At 40.4% G+C, this 21036-nt stretch overlaps 2 protein-coding genes across 8 annotated transcripts in view; one reads left to right on the top strand and one right to left on the bottom strand.

Annotated features, from left to right (window-relative positions):
* Nucleotides 1-612: 612 nt before the first annotated feature.
* Nucleotides 613-13779, bottom strand: UBLCP1 (ubiquitin like domain containing CTD phosphatase 1). 7 transcript variants are annotated; one of them, XR_008579301.1, is made up of 11 exons: nt 10867-11057; nt 10373-10464; nt 9881-9966; nt 9675-9790; nt 8474-8572; nt 7444-7481; nt 5088-5186; nt 4520-4636; nt 2887-2943; nt 2529-2777; nt 613-1635 (listed from the first exon to the last, which is right to left on the bottom strand). XR_008579301.1 is itself a non-coding variant. In XM_054842015.1 (11 exons), the coding sequence occupies exons 2-11, from the start codon at nt 11018-11020 to the stop codon at nt 1608-1610; spliced, it is 957 nt and encodes a 318-aa protein (XP_054697990.1). In that variant the 5' UTR covers nt 11021-11060; nt 13727-13779; the 3' UTR covers nt 613-1607. The 7 variants fall into 7 exon arrangements, 4 of the variants coding, with proteins under 4 accessions (XP_054697990.1, XP_054697987.1, XP_054697989.1 ...); XM_054842015.1 differs by lacking the exons at nt 2529-2777; nt 2887-2943 and adding exons at nt 3006-3133; nt 13727-13779 and having other exon boundaries at nt 10867-11060; XM_054842012.1 differs by lacking the exons at nt 2529-2777; nt 2887-2943 and adding exons at nt 3006-3133; nt 13727-13763.
* A 1585-nt stretch (nt 13780-15364) lies between these two features.
* Nucleotides 15365-21036, top strand: part of RNF145 (ring finger protein 145) — a 52946-nt gene continuing 47274 nt past the window's right edge. Inside the window, exons 1-3 of the mRNA XM_054841553.1 lie at nt 15365-16056; nt 16601-16940; nt 17185-17325. Coding sequence (XP_054697528.1) covers nt 17311-17325 — 15 coding nt within the window. The 5' untranslated portion in view covers nt 15365-16056; nt 16601-16940; nt 17185-17310. The remainder of the gene's footprint in view (nt 16057-16600; nt 16941-17184; nt 17326-21036) is intronic.

The following is a 21036-nucleotide window of genomic DNA, read 5'->3' as shown; positions in this document are numbered from 1 at the left end:
AATGCCTTGACTTCTTTCAATTGAAAGGTATTCTAGTACACATATAGCAGTCCTGTAATCCAATATCTATGCTACTGCAGCCTTCCTAGGTAAAGGATCCCTGTTTTAACCTCAGGGACTACACCTGTGCTGTACATAATGTGAGCGAAGCCTTCTAGTTCAGACATCAGCTCTAGGAGACAAAACTTCAGAAATTCACCCTCCATACTTATCTAAAGCAAAGATTTTTATGCGTCAGGTTTCTGGTTTACTAGTTTAAAACACAGCTTGGGTTGGCACTAAACCACAAAGAGCAGCAGAGAAGAAACTGTACACTTTTCTGACAGGTCATTGAGCCGGAGCCTAACATGCTCATCTTAACAGCTCATTTGTGTCTGCTGTCCTGACATGCTGACATTTGCTGTCAAGGTTCCTTTCCCGGGCAGCTAGGCACTTTACTATTCAACACCACTGCCCTAATCTGCAGCGGCACACACCAGTCTCTTACTTAACCACTGACGCAAATTCGGTGTCTCTGGAATCCAAATAAACACCCCAAAAAACCTAAAATGAAGATTATCAATGGTTTCTCTATTACACAAACTAGCTATTTAAGACAGCACAGGACACAAATTATGAAAAAGGTATTTATTATTTACACAACTGCTATAGTTCCTTAAGAACAATATATACCATTTTTATTTGAAAGGGTCAGTCTTCTTTCAAATACATGAACTGCATAATGCACAAGTGTTGGTAATGCCAAACAGCAGTCACATCACACTTCTATAGTGCAGGCATAAGCAGCGCAAGTAAATGATATTTTAAGAACAGTATGGCTGAATATTGTATTTAAACACAGTGTTTGCACTTTGATGAGATTTAGCTAGAAGAGAACAAGGGTTTTGTTCATGCTTTGTTAGGAATGTGACTTTCCCATCTGAGGATTAAACCCTTTATCTGACACATGAGAATTTTTCAGGCAGACTGCTTTTCACTTATCAAATAAGAGTGGGTTTCTCTCCCTCAAACTTCAATCTTTTGTTTTCCAGTAAACACTGCTTTATAGTACAAGTTCACACACTGGGGTAAATTGGCCACAGAGGTGGTACTTTCCCATCTTACTGTCTTGCACAGAGAAACACTGACATACTAATACATACCAAACTTAGACAACTTGTAATTTATAGACTTAAATACTGGAACAGGAGAGGGAGACTGTTTCTAAAGATGGAGGGAATAGAGGGCTTATACAATTCATACACTGCCAAGGTTGGCTCCTTACTCAACTTTTTTGGTCTAAATATTTTTTTTTCTAATTTCAGAATGGTTTTGGTCTTTAATGGTTATGGTTGTACTTCGGCAGCAAAGGAGAGGAAAGTATTTTAAGTAGTAACACCAGAACTGAATGCAAGAAAAAGTAACTGACTTGTTTCTCCCACTTTGAGCTTATTGCTGTGATCTTTTAAAAAAAACCCACAACCAACCACCTGGAAGACCAAGTATAGCAGTCATTCTGGCATTGGATCCAGTGTCCAGCACTATTATACTCTAGCGTAAAAGCAAGGAAAAGTCCAATGATCTTAGTTACGTTCCCTTCAATTCAGTGCCACACAATTTTATTAGTGTTATTGTCCTTGCTTCTTTGAAAGATACCTGCAAGAAACAGAAGTACAGTTTTCAGAAATGAGTTAGGCACAAATATATCTAGTATCTTTTATAGACTCAAAGTATGAATCTGCTTTCTTTTCTCACAAGCAATCTCCTTATTGATAACCAAAGTTAGAAATGTGATCAATACTACTCATGATTTTGATTTCAACATTCTTTCAATTCCACGATAGGTTATCTTACAGTAACTCAAAGTCATGTTTTTAGTTACTTTTTTAGGTGGGTTTTTTTTAAACAAAAGTGAGAAAGGAAATGGAAACATGTTTTATTCTAAGACGTTGAAAATTACATCAGTTGGAAAAATAGCTATTATATCTTTTAAGATAAAAAGGCCCATTATTGTTTTCCTTTAAATAAATTCAAGACTTTAATGTGAACAGTCGTCCAGCATAAGCTGAAAAGAACAGCCCCCTACTAGCTGCTTTAGAGAATCTGAGTTACTCCAAAATGCTTGTTTTCTGATCTCATAGTTCTCTTGCCACTACAGCTGGAGCAGTCTGGCTATAAGGTGACAATGAAGTCTTTGCAAATACTCAGGAAAAAAAAAATCCAACCAATTTAACTGACAGTGTGAAATATCTAGTGAATTTTGCTGCTTTTAAAGTTTAACGTTTGGCTTCCTGTTCTAATCAGAAACAAGAAAGAAAATTACATCCAGTTTGCAAGGCTGTTCTTTTAAGCACTGAATGAGTGTTTTTTGAGTAGCACATTGTGCGCACTTTTTTTTTCCTCATGTATTGAAACTTCAGGCTGTTGCATAAAACCATTAAGAAGAATTTTCCCCAAACACTTCAGCTAATCATTCTCTAGCAAGAATTAGGATGCTAACTGGTGCCCTAAGCATTTGGAAACCTCTCGTTTATAACACAGTAACTTACATTTCAGAGCCGATGAATACCGTAATACCACACAACTTGGATAGTGCCCAAGAACCACACGGTAACACCCCAAACCTCTGAAGTAACCACCAGAAAAGTTGCCTCGTAACGAAGGACCTTAGATCTGAACTGACAGCCTAACTTTGTAGGGGTGGAAAGAGAGATTTCCAGGGATCAGGTTCCTTCAAAAATTCTTTTCCCTTTAGGAAGCATAATTGCTTCATTGAAAACAACCGACGGTCCTGAATACTGGAGAAACATGAAAAAAAGGTCCATTCTGTCAAAATCTTATGTTAGGGAAGCAGGGATAACACTATAGCCTTATTAAAATTCTACTCAAACTAAAGGACCCTCATACCTGTAAGTGACATCAAAGTTCATCAGCTCAGTTGTTTCTGGTCTTTATGCAGATACCCTCAAGCAAAACACAGTGGGGTGAGGGACAGAAGGAAGAAAGAATTTTGACTTTGTTCTTACCTTTCCCAATGTTTGTGATTCAGCTCCAAAAAGTCATCTAATTTTGCTATTTCTTTGAGGTATTGAGTGAGCTTTAGAAGCTCCTTGTCTTTATCCCGATTTAAATGTGCTTTCATAAAAGGCCTTATCTATACAAAATAAATAAACTGGGTATAACCATTTGCTCAAAGTAAGAAAAATGCTTCTAATTCTCTATCATTTACTACCTAATTAAAATAAATTTTCAGTACTATGCCAAGTTATAACTTCTCTTAGGTAAGAGGAAGAAAAACCTTTTCTATTAGTGGCCACATCCAATTTGTCTTGTTATTCATGCAAACCGGACTGTAGGGTTTTGGCCTTGCATGCCCACCAGGAAGAAATTTGTTTTGTCTTGCACTTCTTCGAGCCTTCCTCTCCCAGTCAGACAGAATGATAAAATGATCTGGAATGGATGCCATGTTTTCTAATATGATATCATAGACATTTTTGCAGGAGACATGAGGGGTTTTCAGCTCTGTTTTGGGTTGTGTGGCATCACTGGAACCAGATGCTTTTTTTTTTTTTTTTTTCCTCAACAAAAAGCATTTGACTACAATCATAGCTTCTGTGAAAAGAGATGTCAGAAATAAAGCTTATCTGACAACTGCTTTAAGCTTGGAATACATTATACCTGTGCCTTGTTTTAGTGATTCAATGTTCTTGTCTGCAGCTCTGTTAACAACATTTTGACAAACATCTTTCAAATCTGAGTTAGAGGGAGGCTCTCTGGATAATCCTCTCCCAGCAAGATCTTTGCTATTCTCGATTCTCCTAACATTGTACAGTTCCAATTAACATCATCCTGCTAGATCTCATCAATTGCTATCGTCTTCACATCATGGATAGTTTCAAAGAAACATCATCTTGGATTCCTGCATTTGAAAACATCTTTTTTTTTTAAGAAATTTATGAGGGTTCTTTAGTACCATACTGCTGTACCATCATATTTAAGTAGAAATTTAAGTTGTAATCTTCTTATTCAGAACCAACACTGATTATGAAGTACAAAATGGTTGACAATTTTATAAAATCAAGCATTTGCTGTTCTGCAGTCAAAATGGCTCAAGGTATTAATTATTTCCCAGAACAGAACACTTGCTATTACATTAGCATGCTACCATGAAGTACAGTCACTTCTTATTTATTTTCTGAATATAACCACTCTTGAGATTGAACATCACATATTTCAATGGTGCCTGTCAGGAATGCCCAGCTTAATTATGGCTCGCAGATATAATTTAAGCAGAAATCATGATTTCATTGATGGTGGTCTCTTAAAAACTCAGTTAATAGTGAAACAAAGCTTATTTAATACTACTATTATGAAAGTATTAGTCCAGACAAATGGAAATCTAAATTAAAAAATATAATAAAATATGCATCTTTGCTAGTTAAGAATAGCCTTTCTTTATGATACAGCAAAGAAGTATGAGAAAGTACTACTTGAAGTATAAGAAAAAGTAGTAATACGTGAAAATTCCAGTTAAAATTACCTTGAGTCCATTTTGTGGATTCATTAGGAAGTTTCGGCCGATATCATCAAACATAATAGTATTTTTTTTGCTGTAATATTCCGAAAATTTTCCCCAGATAACACCAAGCGGCTTCACCTGCAAAAATAACACATACAAGGTACCTGAGGTAAATTAGATCATATGCAGGAGATGAAAATACCAGTCTATATGAACTTGAGTCCAAACTTGAATGGACACTTGTATTCTTTAGCTGAAAAATTAGCAGGTAGTTGGGCTTTAATAAGGGAAGAGATGTGAAATAGTATAACAGACTAACTACCCCCCACGCTAAAGAAAACCTTTCTGTTGGTACTAAGTTTTCTAGCAACAGTTACCTATTATTTGATTTGAAAGCAGTGTCATCCAAATGTACTACTCAAAACATTAATAGAGAATTTCAGTAGAAAAAAAATAATCTGTGCTTCCAAGATTCTTAGGATTTTCTTACATGAAAACTCCAGCACAACTTTATTGTTGAATATTTCAAAGGGGTATGATAACGTGTCAGTTGAATGTAGAAAAAGATCAGGAAAAAATAGGTACTTACATCTATTAGTCCTCTCCTAGGAGTGTGCACTGTTATCATGGCAGCACTGTCCAACATGAAAGTTATCTTGTAGTTTGCATTGGTACTCACGCCAAGCTCCTGCATCACAGATTTTTTATTATTAAAGCTTCTAATTATGACAGTTTTACTGCTGTACAACTCAAACCACAATTATAATATATTGTTTGCCAAAGGGTGAGCTGCTGAGGATTACCAGAGACACACTAAAAACAGGTATCTGGGGAGGGTTAAGTGGTTTTTTTTGGTTGTTTTTTTTTTACCCAATGAGAATTATAAAAGTACACTCTTCTAGCAAGAGAAAAAAAGCTGATAGGAATTTATTTTTGCAGTGTTTACTATCAGAAACTTAACAACTGATGTCAGCATAAAGTCAACGTAACTTTGCAGAAAATGCAAAATACAGAGAGGTCTTGCTCCTACCTTCATAATCTTTCACAACTTCTATGTGCCTCAACTTCCCTCAGTATCTATAGCAAGGACAGCAACTGTGTACTGTCTGCTATTTGTTCCTTCCAGTAAGTTGCAACAAAACACAGCCCAATCGAAGATGAAATATATGGTAAGAGTTTATTGTTACCCTTTCCTCTTACACTTGTCCAAGATAGCCAACCTTAGTCAGAAATCTGTCAATTTGCATTTTAAAGATTTGATAACTCCTGAAATAAAGACCCTTAGGAAAACATCCTTTTTAGAAATAAAAACACTTTGACCAGATGAGAGAACATCATTTCCATTTCAAGTCCCTTCCAAAGCTGAAAAGTAGTAGTAAAACATGCTGACATGTTATAACATAAATGTTGATGACAATTTCTGGTGTGTGCAAAAGCAGTAATATGCAAAGCTACATAACAAGCAGAAAATATCCACTGTAACAACTCTCTTGCAAATATCCAGCCACGTTTAACTGATTTGCTTTTATATGAAAAAGTACATCTTGCAAATGAAAAGTGCTACCTATCTGGTAGGTAGTGTCCTGTTAACACTGAAAAAACTAGCTGTTCTAGACTGTTTGAATTCCAGGCATAAATAGATGATAAATGAGAGATTAAACTTCGTTATCTGATATTCCCTTCTTTTTAATGCTCTTCCTGCTTTGTGGTTTAAAACAAAAACTTTAATGTCAAGTATTGCTGGGATCATTGTTTCCTGACAAAAAGTGAAACTTTGAGACGTAAGCACCCCGGTGCTATGAGTTTAAGGAGAAACAGCAGTTGGCATGTAGCGGTAGGAGTCTCAACTGATCAAGATCCTGGAATAGGCATGGAAAGGTTGTGATTCAGTAACTTGTTATGAAAGGGCTGGAAAGGTGACCTAGAAATGTAGAAAGGTGACCAGCGCAGGGGAAACAGTCCAGTTTTGACCAATGGTTTTCCACAAGATTGAGTCTGAGCACTACACTGACAGACACAACATGAACAAAGATGTAACACTGCCACAAGAAGTGCAATGTTTGCAAGGCTCAACGCTGATTTTACTTGCACAAACTCTACTTCGTAGTTCTGATTAAAGGTTCTCGTTTCTGAGAGGCGTTTTTGTTTGTTTAGAAAAATTGTAGCAATTCATTATTTTGAGGAAGAGAACACTGGAAAATGTGCTTTGCTCTGTTAAAACCTGAAAAATAGCCTATAACAAAGAGTGGAGATACAAATGCTTAAATTTGGAAAAGTTTTCCCTGAAAAAGAAACAAGGTTTGATTTATAAGCGTAATAAACCAACCCACCAACCAAACATACAGCAATTCTTAGTAAGCTCCTTAGATTTACAGCTAAGCTTGACTGTAAATATGTTTACCACTAGGTCAGCTGTGCAAAACTGGCTAGTTGCCTGATTTAGGTACGGAAGAAACTAGGATTGAAAGAGCAGCTCTTACAGATGTTTTAATAAGGCAGAGGAAGCAACATAACCACACAGCTGCAAGCGGTACAAGATAAATATGAAAAGAGTTTCCTCTTGATAACCTACTCCTCATGCCACATCTGTCTGCTCCTTTAAAAAAAATGATATTACACTTAAAGATTAGAAGTCTATAATTAGAGGTAAGATGAAAGCAACTGTGAAGGTTGCGTGACTAATTTAAGTTTCAGCAGGTACTGACTTGTGTTTAGTTCTGCTAAATTTAGCACCTACTGCTGATAGTTTGTGTGGAATTCTAAAATTAGATTTAATCTAGTTTTGTGACAATTTAAAGTGACTATGAAGATTTAAAAAAACCCTCAGGTTTTGATTCATACAACCTCCCCAGTTGCTAACCCTCCCTACAATGCTGAGCATGAGTCCAACTATATGAACAGCTAGCCAGACTAGAAATAAATGAAACATTTTCAAAACTACTTACTTTCATTTTAGCTTCAATCCACTTCATATTAGTAGCAGCTGAAACAAAAGGGAGAAAACAGAAAGAATACTTTATCAACGTAAGTCATTGACAGGCAAAAAGAAACAAGCCAAGAAATTGTCCACTTATATCAAATTTTTATACAAAATTTAATTTCAGAGAGATTCATCCTTGTTACAGCTTTTAGGGTTCACTGCCTGGAAGACAGTCTTCCTTCGTGGCAGTTTATTTTTATTTGGAAAAGCTTACTTTTCAAATGAACAGCTAGATAAAGCATGCGTGTAAATCATTTTCTAGATCAGCTGTTACTGAACTACAGTCTGCAGGACCATAAGGAGTCATTTGAGGAACCATACTGCCTCTGTAAGATTTTCTTCTGGAAGCAATGATAAGAAGAATACATAAGGCCTGGAACAGATGAAGTGTCAACATTGCCCACTGTTGTAAGAATACGTCGGAACATGGTTCCAGACTATGAAAACTAGTTTTTTAAATACAATTTTAATATAGTTTAAACCCTGCACTGGCTAAAGTCTGTTCTCCAGCTGTTGGATAGGAAGTGAAACAGCATGCACAGGCAAACGATCAACCGTCCCTGTAGAGAGGAGAGTTTGGTTCATTTGGCAGGTCACTGCTTATTGTCTGGATTGAGATTATTTGCAGAGATAGCTATCAAACAGCATCTGAATGTTGATTATACGATTTTGTTACTTCAAGCACTTATTTGTTTGTACAAAGTAACAGTCAGTAAATTGATGTTAGGTTTTATACTGTGATTAGACCCATTCATGTGAGCAATATGTGGTGTGTTTTCACATAAGAATTACTATTTTTCTAAAATAGCTTTAATAGCTGTGTGAACATTCCTGATGGATGTATTACAGCTAAGCATTCATGTATTGTTTTAGATCTTGTGATTCACACTAAAAAGCAATATAAAAACCTCCCACCTGGAGTCTCTGCTCTGAATGACAATTTACAATAAAGTCTGTGTTACAATAAAGTCTTAGGTACTGAGTATAAAACTTACACCAAATTACAATGTCATAATCCTCATATGCAGATGTCAGGAATTCATGAAGGTATGGCCTCATCAGTTCTACCCCAGTTTCAGCACATGATCTGTGGTCTAAAAAGAAAATAAGATAGAAGTAGTTCATTATAAGGCTTAAGTTAAGTTATTAAAGGTCAGTCTGACTTTCCTATCTGACCTGAAGAGTTTCATGAGGGAAGCACTGGGGCATTTTAAAATAATGAATGAATTCATAGCAAACTACCATTCCCATTTTAAAGGTGGAGAGAAGAAAAAGAGGGGACATTTATCTGTTGATCCTTATAGGTATTTGAGGGCTTAGCTAATAAATAATGAAATCAGAGATCTGTGGGTCTGAATATCTTTGAAGAGTCAGGCCAAATAGCTTATATGTGCACCTTAGCAAATTTATAACAGCCCAGATATGATAGATTCCTTCAAACCTAGTCCAGTTAATTTTGTGAACATGTATCAAGCTTATTTTGGACACACAAACGTTGCCTGTTCCAATTAAAAAACTGCTGTCAAATTCTGCTAGCAGAAGATGTCTAAATAAAAAATTTAAACTCAGTAATAGCTTGAATTTTGATCTCAGATTGTAAACAAATCTGATCAAAAAGAAAAGCTAAGGAAACGTAATCAGGCAAGCTATTATTTACTGCTTGTAGTCAAGCTGCCATGACACACCTACATCCCAGAAAATTAAGTCAGAAGGAAAATTGTGGCTTCCAAGAAAACCAGTCTGACAGAATTTTCAAGTAAAACATGTTTTTGTGCATGTTTAGTAACGATCTGGAAATAAAATTTGAAGCTATTCTCCCACGCCCCCCAAAAGTGGAGTCAGTCAGGTACAGAGATCATTATTTCACAACAGTATCTTGCTCTGCCACCATGATGTCCAAAATACAGATTGGTCAAGAGAAGGTTTATTTGGATAAAATATTAAATTGCTACTTTTTATGTCTTCCTGCAGAAGGTAAACAATTGCTGCACTAAAATCAACAATATGCAACACAAAGCCCAATGGTTTTAAAAATATGAGCAGAAGACCCCACAATATTACCAAGCAGAAGTTATATAGTACAACACATACCAAAGTTACTGAAGTAAAGTTGTAAAGCAAAAATCAAGAAACGTGAACTGGTAAATAAACTGACTTCTTCAACAAACAAAACCCACAAGTTGCATAAAATCTCACCAAATAGTGTATAATCAACATCTAGCACCAGCAGCTTTTTTCCTTCTCTAGGAGGATTCAGAATTTCCACTTTGTATTCTTTAACTCTGCGGGAAATTTTTAGTAGATTTTCTTCCCTAATGTAACAGTGCAAAAAGTTACAGTTAATTAAAATGCATACTGTACATTCAATAACCGGACTGGTTTTAATAGCTAAAACTTCTAACCTGTTTTCTACTTCCACAACTTCCTCTTCAATATCAAAGTCATTGACAACATCATCATTATCAGGAGGTGGCCCAAGGACATCTTCCTAGAGGAATAATAATAAAAGATAACTGGGATCACTGCAGGAAAATAGCAACCAATATCAAGTTTCTGTTACTGTACATTACAGGAAAAAAATACTATTTAACCAAAATTATTTCACTTTACTAGTGGAAAGAATTACTAAAGTATACCAATGATTGTTCAGATTTAAGAAGTCAGTGAATATCATAATAATAGGTTTGTACTTCAAATCCAGAACAATAAAGGAGTTTAATGAATACACTGCTATCACAGCGCTGCAGAAAAGTTTACATAGAAAAATAAACACCAAAAGAAATGTACTGTACTGCCATTTTTCAAATGATTACTGGAATAGTCAAAATTTAAAATCATAATTAGGAGACATATAAGCATTTTTTCCTGTTTAAGCTAATAAGTAAAGTATTTACCAAACTCTCTTCACGAGTGCCCATCATCATTATTTTAGTATTTGGTTTCAACTTGAGAGCTCCAAGCTTAACATCATCATCTGCAGGTTTGCCTATAATGCAAGCAGATTATTTTTTTTTTTACTGGGGTAGAGAGATTTTAGAAAAATGTCAATACATTTCATATTTAATTAAAATAAGCTACCCATCAAATACCAGAATACCCCAAGCTGTATTATCATCCTCCTCCACATACAGAGACATTGCTTGTCTGGCTAGCAGCAACTTAAGTTTATTGAACATACAGTTGCCACACTTCCATGTCAGCCATTAAAAAATTACCAGGTAGATGTATCAATATTAAACAATACCCAGTGATGTATAAAATCTCTATGTTCATTCAAAAGCTAGATCGGGGAGGTAGATGCCCTGTTGGTATACACATCCTGGCTAGGTTTAGAGGATGTTCATCTTTAAACATCTCAGGCACATCCACAACGAATATGAATAGTTACCCTTCATTTTAAGTCCAAGTAGTTTTTGACGCTCTGGTAACACTCCAGTAAGGCCTTTAAGAGATTGCTTCAGATCCAACACTGTGTCTTCTTCTGAGAGAGAGGTTATCGTATACTCCTGTCCACCCCATTTTATTATGAGAGAGAGAGACATCCTTGAAGCATATGTTCAGTATTATTTTCTGAAAAATCTGCTGCAGGAGGAAAATACAATGATCACATAAGGAAGAAATAGGAGAATTGCTCTTTTCAGAAGACAAACCATACAGTCTGTTTAAAGTATTTTTTATTTTTTTTATTATATTGTATATCAAAGAGCTGTTTGTTTTGCATGAGCAGATGACAAACGTTGATAAAATGTTGGGGAAAAAAAAAAACGAAGGGAGAAAGAACAGTGCTAAAACCAGGGCTCTGAGTTCCACTTCAATGTATTTAGCAATGTCACATTCACCGTTTGCTCCAGCATATGCTCATTTGCTGTGTGTTCTGTGCAGGTACAGCCTGTTCACTGCACAACCGGCACCCAAGCAGAGTACTGCAGTATCATAAAAGTAATTTCAAAGCTCAGAAATATCCTCTGCAATAATTACACAACTAAACCAGCCATGGATATCTTTACATATGTAACAACAAACCAGCAAATATGAAATACCTAAAATATATAAAACCATAAAAATAATTCTGAACCCAACAGTTCATTTTTAGCATTGGATTTCTCTAATCACTTTCACTGTGCAATACCTGCAGTAATACACACCCCAGGTCACGTCTCACTGTAGCAATATCAAAGTAGGAGTTTGAAAACAAAGCCAAAATACACACCTACACAATACAATTACACTGTAAGAACAGCACTTTCATTGCAGTGCTGACAAAACAACCATAATTATACTATCTATAATTTACACAACATCACTTATACAAATTGTATTTAACAGTTCAGTCCTACATTAAACACAGCAGAAAAACAAGATTTTTAGCTTTATGCAGAAGGAAGAACATTTTTTTTCTGTTAAAGTTTGGAAACAGAGAATCAAGGAGATAGAAAGGTATGAAAAGGCTGTTATAGACTGACAGAAGATGCAGAGAAGGCCAGGCCTCCGCACCACCAATGGTGAGATTGTCCTCAAAAGACTGATATTCAAAAAGGAGAGAGAGGAGACCTGTGAAAAAAACTGAGGCTATCCACCTTCAAGAAATGCATTACACCAAGAAATACAGGTCTGGCAATTCTGAAAACTCTCAGAATGCAAAAATCTGATTCCTCTTCTTCTCTAATGTCATATTCTCAGAGGTTACCTGCTCTCAGACAAAATACTTCTCTTTATACAGTATAACCTATTAGGAATGAACAAGTAATTACTCTGGCATATCCACCAAGCTCAGACCAGATGAGAAATAGAGGGCTAGATACAACCTGCTTGCTGAGGACACTACAAGCCACACCTCCACACTATTCCCTCTAAGAGCCCTGAAAATCAATTGAAGAAGAAAACTGGTATCACAGAAAAAAAAAAAAAATTCCCTTTTTAAATTTTTTTTTCCAAATATCCCTGAATCAGATAGAGGCTTGGTATTATCCTGCAAAAAGGAGGTCTTAGACAAACTAAGAAATTCAACTGAGGTTAAGGCTGCATAGCATCAAACAATGTTGATACACAGGGGCGTTCTCATCAATTATCCCTGTCCATAATCCTTAGACTAAGAAAGAAAAGTTCATTGTCTGTTTTCTCACGTGTACCATACACCTCAAGTCATTCTGCAAGAAAATTCATAGGGCAAGAGCTATAAGAAAACTTCTCAAGTCTCCGCCCAGCACTAAATTGGAAAGATCATCCCTCTGAAGTTGAGCATTTGACCAACTGTCTATTCTTACTGAATTACAGTCCTGTCGAGATGAACGTCATCAGGAATGCCACACAGAAATAAGGCACCTTTATTCAATGCCAAAATACTAATGGGACTGAGTGTGGACACCAGAATCAATGATTCCAGAAAAAGAGATTAGGAGGAGAGAAAGTCACATGGATTTTCAAAGTTTCTACCATCAGGGCTGGACACCACCGAAACTGAAGCTTACTGACAGGAGGTTTGCTTTGGTTAATTACATTTTCAGAGCCTTTACAAGCCCCTCGGACCACCAAAATCCTACAGGTTGGAAGGTCACTCGGTCAGGGAAAGCGTTAGTTGTGTTGTTGTAGTTAAATTGTTGCATTACACCACTTTCCTTGAAAGATTTCGAAGACATCCATCCACGTCTAAGTTTCACTAAGCAACACAAAACATCAACGTAAAAACCCCGAAACACGGAAAGTGCAATACCGAGCAGGCGGGACCGCAGCACTTTCTACCACACCGCAACAGGTGGGGGACCGGGGTTTCAAACCAGAGGCTGCTCCCTGTCACCCACCGCCGCAAACGGGGCTCGGGCAGCAGCCGCAGCATCACAACCCGACGTTCGCTTTTGCGGCCGGCTCCCGCCGGGGCTGTCCCAGCCGCGACACGGGGCGAGCGCCTCCGCGGCATCCGTGCACAGGGCGAGGCGAGCGGGGAGAGCCCGCACGCTGCCGCCGGCCCCGGGGCCTGCGGAGCCGCTCCCGCCCTGCAAACGTTACGAGGGCACCGACCCGGCCGATATAAGCGCCCGCCCTCAGGCCCCTCCCGCCACCGGCCCTGCCTCACCCCGGCCCGGTAAAGCCTGGCCTCCGCCGCACACGGACGGGCTTGGGCCCAGACCCACCGGGCTGGCCCGACGATCGGGGGCACGGCGGCGCTCTCCGCAGCCCACTGGGTCACAGTGCCGCCGCCGATCCACTCCCCTCCCCCTCCTGCCCCTCGGCAGCACGATGCGGCCCCTCACCCTGGCAACGGAACCGGCACCGTCCCGGGATCAGCCGCACCGGAAGCGGAACTGGCTCGCACCGGAAGCGGGGTGGGGGAGGCAGCGCGCGGCCCCCGCAACCGCCCGGAAGTGCGCGCGTTTCCCGCTCGGCGGGCGGCAGCGTCTCCATGGCAGCGCCGGGCGGCCGGAGCCGGTGGGGCCGCTTCGGGCTCCCTGCAGGGACCGTCATCCCCGAGCGGGGCTCGGGCGGCGGTGGGGGGCATTGCGGCCGCTGCTCGCCCCGGCGGGTCCGGTGGTGATCCTACCTGTTCTCGTACTGGCCAGGCTGTGAGGCGAGGGAGAGGTTTCACCTTCTTTAACGAGAACGGCTTTCCTCGCCCGCCCGCCTGAGGAGAGCTCCTCGGGGCTGCCTCTGTCGGCTCCACGCAGGAAATTTCGGGTCTGTGAGGTAAAATCCATGGCAGCAAGGGAGTCCTGCCGGGCCCCGCGCTCCCCTCATCGCTGGCTGCGAGGCTGAACTGCCCTGGAGCCTCAGCAGAGCTTCCAGGCCGGTGGGGCAGTTCCCATGTACAGCTATTGCCGCCAGAGTCTCTTTTTCATTATTAACCCTGAAGGGAGATTGCTCTGTACCCGGGGATCCCGACTCAAAGGTTTCTTGGCTTCTAAGCTGACTCTTTACAGGCATATGAGCTTTTTGTGTCTGTTGAATCAAGGGTCGCTTCTCAGCAACTGTTGGGATTCTTGGGCATTGGCTTCAGCTGCAGTGGTTTTGTGCAGGGACAACATATTTAGAAGGAAAAAAAATGTATTTTTCCCAAAGATGGCTTTTTGCACTCGGATATTCTGCTTTGCAGAAGTAGTTTAAAAGAAAGAAAACTGTTCTGCAGTAAAGTCTGGTTTGTTACATATGTGAAATCAAGTGGAGATGGTACAGACTGCAGTTCCCCTTGGCATCAGTAGAGACGCTGTTAAATTTGAGGGAGGAATTCAGTCCTCCCTCATCTTAGGTTTTGCTCTGTAGAGAGGTTAGATGATTTTTCTCTCGTTTGGTGATAAATAGGGAAGGAAACAACAGAGCAGAGGTAAGCAGCCATACACCGAGTACAAGTTTCTTCAAAATGGCTGCTGTAACTTTTAAGAGCCATTCCTAGTATAAGTAAACCTTTGTGAAGAAGTGCAGTATAAACAAAAATCGTGTAGAAGCCTGATTTCTTTCCTGAGTAGATATGAATTTAATATATTTCCTGCCTGGATATGTATTTTGAGTTCTGTTGTATATTCAGGTTTTAGCATAAAAGCACTTGGGTTTCCAAAAGAGTGGTACAAATGGGAGACTACTGTAGTGACTGTTCGTGGTGAGTTTAGCTTCTGACTGCACATAAATCCCTGTAAAACCAGTCGTTATGTATGTATCCCAGTCACAAAGGGTTTTCTTTTTCCTTTAATGCCACACAGTTGTCCTCCGCACGGAGGCAGCACGTTACAGTAGTGCTGGAAAGCTTCCAAAGCTGCAACTAGTAATTAAAGTCACACCTTGTCATAAAACTATGCACCCTCCAGGCCTGTTTAAAAATTCAGGCTATGAAAATTATATGTAGTATTATCGCCTCTCTATTTGTAATATTTGAAATATATTTTATATTATTTTCTGGTAGGCTTTTAAAAAGCTCTCTTGAAAAAGAGGAAGTAGAGTTTGGATTTTTTTCTGTTTGAGGAAGAATATGAAAATGTATTTATAAATATTTAGGCATATTTCATTTTTGGTATGATACTGATGTTTTAGTATCTTGAGCTATGACTAGGGCATCCTTGTGCTAGGTGCTGTTGAAAAATGTTCTGATCCTGACAACATCCATGTGGCACAGATAAATATGTCCTTTTACTTAACTATGAAAACGCATGGTGGTGCTCAATCCTAACATTAATAAGTGCAAAGTAGTAAAGTAATTTGACTAAGACCATATAATTACAATGCAGAGCCCATACAGCATAACCTTTTCGTTGTACTGAGGAGTTTGTTTTGTGGTGATACTCTCTCGGTTTACACTGTGGTAAACTCTAGCAGAGCAAGGAGGAAGGAAAAGCAGTGAGGAAATTCTAAAGCAAATGTACGTTCCCGTTCCCCTTGATGTGCACTATGTCCTGGGACAATGCTCCAGAGTGAAATAAAAAAAAAGTGACTGCATGTCAAATTGATGCCTGCTGGCTCACTTCCAGTATCTCATGTTCACAGCAAGCACTTCTGAGCGGTTTTGAGGAAAAGCTCCTGTGCATAACTACTGAAGCCTAAATTGCTGCTCACGCTGCATATGAGCAAAATTCCCAGTAGCAACTCTGGGGAATGCTAGGTAAGAATCCTTTAAAATCATCATTTAAAACAGTGTGAAAAGCTCAAAATATTGCTTTGAGAATTAAGAGAAACTTTAGATCACATCTTTATGTGATCTAAGGAGTTAGAAAGCAAAGGTGATGACATTGCAGGGCTGAGTGATGCTAGATATTTGTTATATTCAGTGATTTTAATGGTGGAGAGTCAGAGCGGATGTTAATGTGATGCAGACTATGAATGGGCCAACATCCCAGATTTCAAGGTTTTGCAACTTTTTTTTTTCAAATTGCTTTTTGGTTCAGAAAACTCATTTGAATATGTGCCTGTCTACCCCACTTCTAAACTGAACCCATGTTAGGAAAAAATCTAGAACACAGCCCATGTTCTCTGCTGGGAATAGAAGAATGCTTAAACTACAGCTTGGTATCAGTGTATTTTACTCTTCATCCATTTTACGCTTTTTGGTTTCCCCTCTCAACTCTTTTTACTATTTCCTACAATACCTTCTCTTTTATTACTTTTTCCCAATCCCTTTTCTCAGTCTTTTAATTTGTTCTAAGCAGGCGGTAAAAGCAGTGATGTCTGAGAACGTCAAACTCTTCAAGTCTTTACCATCCAAATGGTTCCAGCCCAATGCAGACGTGTGTGCAAGCCTTCTGTGCTGGTCAATGTAATACAACAGACAGCATGGTTTACTGGACACTGCCATCACTGTGCCCTAGAAATGCTACGTCTGAATGCGAGCTCTGATTCTGAGTCGCTGTGTGACTCTGGGCAAAACATCGAGAGCTGAATTTCCAGTGTTCAGTAATGTGATGTGTTTTAGTAGCTGGCAGCTCAGCTGGAGATGTGGAAGTGTCTCAAGTTTGAAATGAAACACATTTTCAGGTTATCACTAACACAGTAAGTCTCTGTCTCAGTTTCCTTATCAGTAAAATGGAGGTTAGAATGATATTTATATAGTTTCCTTACAGGATATTTTTTCAGGATTATTTAATTAATGTTGGCACTGCGAGATGCTACAAATACTAGAGGCTTGTACCAGTATACCATATGATTCTCCACTTTCTGAATGCAACTGTTATTCTTCTGTCACTATTCAGCCCAATTATTTTTATTTTATTTACTTCGATTCTTTGTATTCTAGATTATGCCCCACTGGCAAGGGATCTTGGGAGAGAACTGTGATTTTTTTGTTTGCCGAACAAAACCTGATTCATCACTTTCCTTACATCACCACCCTGCTCTCTAGCTTCTCAACACAGAGATTGGTATGGCTTTCCTTTGGGTAAGTTGTAAATCACAGCAGCTGTTTATTTGTTTGGAGTCAGCACTCTCCAGTGTTGTGAAAGTGGTAAAAATATATGTAATCATATGAGATATGTAATTATCAGAGATACTGCACAAGTGGTTTCCTGAAGAGAGTGAAAATAAATGTGAAATTGAGAAACTTGAACTAGCTGAATTTCTAGAAAGAGCTCTGAAAAGCAGTGAGAATGAGAGGAAAAATGAGGGTCGATGAGAAGCTAAGTGATGAGGAGAAATATAGGAAATAGGATCACAGATAGGGAAAAGCAGGGGAATTTCCGAGATGGGCTACGGCGTGAGAGTAGGTAAATCAGAGAAAGAGATGCACTGATTCTATTGCTATTGCGGGACCCAGTAACGCTCCCAGTTCCTGTGTCTGGGTATGTGTTTCTGCAGGAATTAAAGTTTATTTGTTCCTTCATTTAGTGACTGGGATAAGATTGCAAGAAGAGAACACAAAGGCTTTGGGGGCTGGCTGCTATCAGTATTACAAGGCATACATGTGAGGTGCCAAATTAGGTTTTGCACACAATCTTAATTTTTACATTATTTAACTTTTGTCTGATATTATGCAATATGACCTACTTGTTAAGACATTCCTTTGCTTTTACTTATGTATGTATGAATATTTCTTGAAACAGTGGCTTGTAAAAAGCTTCAAATAAAACTGCCCATGTTATTGTCCACCTTAGGCATGCAGTGTCCTTCCATGTCAATGTGTTTTGCTGCTCTTGAGAATTCTTATGAGGGATTTCTTTGTAAGCAGTTTGGGGTGCTGGCATTTGTCCATCCGCATGGACAAATCAAGCTTCTACATTATCTGAACTCTGAGAAGGTCTTTTGAAAGTTTTAATGAGATGTCACCATAGTGGCCCCCTTCAGTTGCTGATCACTGGAAGTTTGGAATCCAAATGCCTCTGTTAATAATGAGAGATAAACAATCATCGAATTCAGAATTCTTAGCCACCCAGTGTCAAATGCAGGAAAGGCTTTTAAAATTCCAGAGAAATGAAGCAGAAAGTTGAGGTGCTTTTAAAAAGATGTGCCTGACAAGACAGCGGTAACACCACGTACCTGATCTGCCCATTAAAAAAATCTGTGTTTTTGTGAAGTAATGCATTTTCAGAATTAAATGCTGAGAGACGATGGAATGAAAGAAAGGTGGGGTTCAGTTCCTATCGTTTGCTTGCAAACTGAAGCAAAAACTTGGGTGATTTTCTGCAATACATTCATGATATAATTACTTCTAAAATAATAATAGGATTTCCACCCCATAAATACCTGTCGCTGTCCACAGTTGCAAATATATATTTGTCTCTCTCTGCTGCTTGCTGTGGTTTTTCTCAGAAGCAGCACTGAAGACAGGCGGTAGGACTTGCAGATCCTGCACCGTCACCCCTGACTTCAGTCAGCATTGAACCAAGCCCACAGAGAACAGAAAAGAAGTGACTCATGATTTTTTTCCATGTACGGCATGAGAAGACAAGCAGGCCCTAGAAATGAAGCTGAAATTCTTATGCCTTATATGACAGCTGGTTCAGACTCCTTGTGATAAGAAGTGGGGTACTGGCAAGTATTAGTGAACAGTGATGCAATAGTGAGTAGGCTGAGCCAGGCGGAGCAGTGGGGGGGCAGGAGGCAGGTGAAGCCATTGTTGTCCCATCTTCTCTGCAGGACCCCAGCATTTGGAGCAGTGGGTTTACCCCAGATGCAACAAACGAATTAGGTGATAGTGGCGTGATTAATAAAAACGTGCATAAAACAAGAGCTGCAAGGGTCCTGTGAAGTGACAAAGGAGGAAACTAACTGCTTAGGAGAGAACTCTGAGCGGATGAGAGAAGCCATGTGCAGAGGGTGTCTATAAACCATGTAAGCCTGAGCTTATGAGTAATAATCACATGTATATGCATGTCTGTAGTGTGGCTGGATGTGCATATTTGTTCTTTCTAAAGATACCAATTACTGAGTTCATGAATCCTTGCATGAACTGATAGCTTTAAACTAAAAGCTTGACAATAAAAAAAGTCTGTTATTTTTGAAATAGTGTTAAAATCTGAAGCTTGTGAAAAATTGCATCAATAAGCTGAGCTCCTCTACAGTGCTTGAGCAAAGGCTCCCGTGTGAGAGACCGTCAGCCATGCCATTTGGTCTCCTTTCTGCTGCGCTCTGGGCTGACCAGAGTTGGGGTGAAGACAGGTCCAGTGTAAACACCAAGTGCAACCACTTGAGTATGCAGCAGGGCGGGTTTGGTAAAAGTTAACACTGGCATGTTCAAACTACCTTTCTCTGCTGGTGGTTTGAAAACCTTTGGGTACTCAGACAAGGGTAATTTTGCAAAGCAGAACGTGGACAGACACTTAACCCCCGTATTTTAATATCCGTACTTCATAAAGGCAGTGTGTTGAGGCTACGCATTGTTAATACCTACATCCGTGAATGCTCCAGTTCTCATTAGAGATGGAAGGAAAAAAGCAATTAAGTTGGCTAGCCCAAGCCTTGTGAACTACAGGATTTTCCAGTTCAGTGTATTCCCTCACTCCTCAATGCAGCAAAGTTTTTTTTGTGTCCCAGACAATGTGGCTTTGTCATTTTTCAAACATTAAGGTAAAAAAACATTACTTCTCTTGGGTCATAATTTTTTCCTTAGCAATTATGAATGCATGCTAGGGCCTGGCCACACAGCCTTTACAAAATGAGTAAATATAGTGAGACTTTTCATGCAAGGGCTGTGAGCTCAGACTCTGAAGCATGAGCTCCTGCACAGGGGGCCGTGCTGTGAGGGAACTGTCCCTAGTGCAGGTCTCCAGCTGAAAAATGACAATGCAGAACAAAAAGTCTGGTGATTTTCTGGTAGATCTCACAACAAAGGCGACTACAGATTCTGCAGTACGCCACTGGAAAAAATAGAGTCGGCCTTAGTACTTTAAATTAATACAGCATTTTGTGTGCCACGAGGCCAGTACAGAGTATTATTAAAATAGCAGAGCTGCCTTTTAAACATCTGCCCAGACACTACCTCAAATGTTGCTGGCCGACTCTTGAGAGTCATCTTTCAGACTTGCAGCTGCCCTGACGAGTCCTTCGCGTCCCGGGAGGACCCAAAACCCAACCAAAACTAAACCCCTGGTCTCCCATCGGAATTTAACTCCAAACCTCTGCCTTTTCCCGGGGGGGGGCGGATAGGAAAGGGTAACAGCGTGGCGAGAGGTCGGCTGGCGCCGAGCTGCCCCGGCGGTGAGGAGAGATCCGCGCTGGCTGGCACGGAGCCCTCTCCGCGGCGCGCAACCGCGCGTATCCTCTCCAGCCAAATTCCTACGGCCAAACCTGCGCTTGCCACCCGAAAAGCGCGTTCCGCCTCCCCACCCCGGGACACGTTTGCAGCAAAGAGCAGCGCGGGGGCGGAAAGGGCCTCTCCGCGGCCGCGCTGCTCCCCACCATCCCCCCCCCCCCGCGCCGTTCCCGCGCGGGCGGCCGCCGGCGGCCCCCGGCGAGCGCGCGGGGCGGTGCTGCGGGAGGGGCGGGCGCATGCGCGGTGCGAGGCGGCGCGCGCAGGCAGCGGGGCCATGGCCGTCCGTCTGTGGGGCCGTGGGGTGTCGGCGCCCTGAGGCGGCGCGGTGCGGCCATGGTGCCTCGAGGAGCCGCTTTGCCGCCGGGCACCGAGCCGCCGCCGTCGCTGTGAGGCGCGGAGCCC

This window comes from Grus americana, chromosome 14 (genome assembly GCF_028858705.1).
Source record: "Grus americana isolate bGruAme1 chromosome 14, bGruAme1.mat, whole genome shotgun sequence".
Classification (NCBI taxonomy): Eukaryota; Metazoa; Chordata; class Aves; order Gruiformes; family Gruidae; genus Grus; species Grus americana.
The sequence above is the reverse complement of the archived record's forward strand: the minus strand, read 5'-3'. Positions and strand labels throughout refer to the sequence as shown.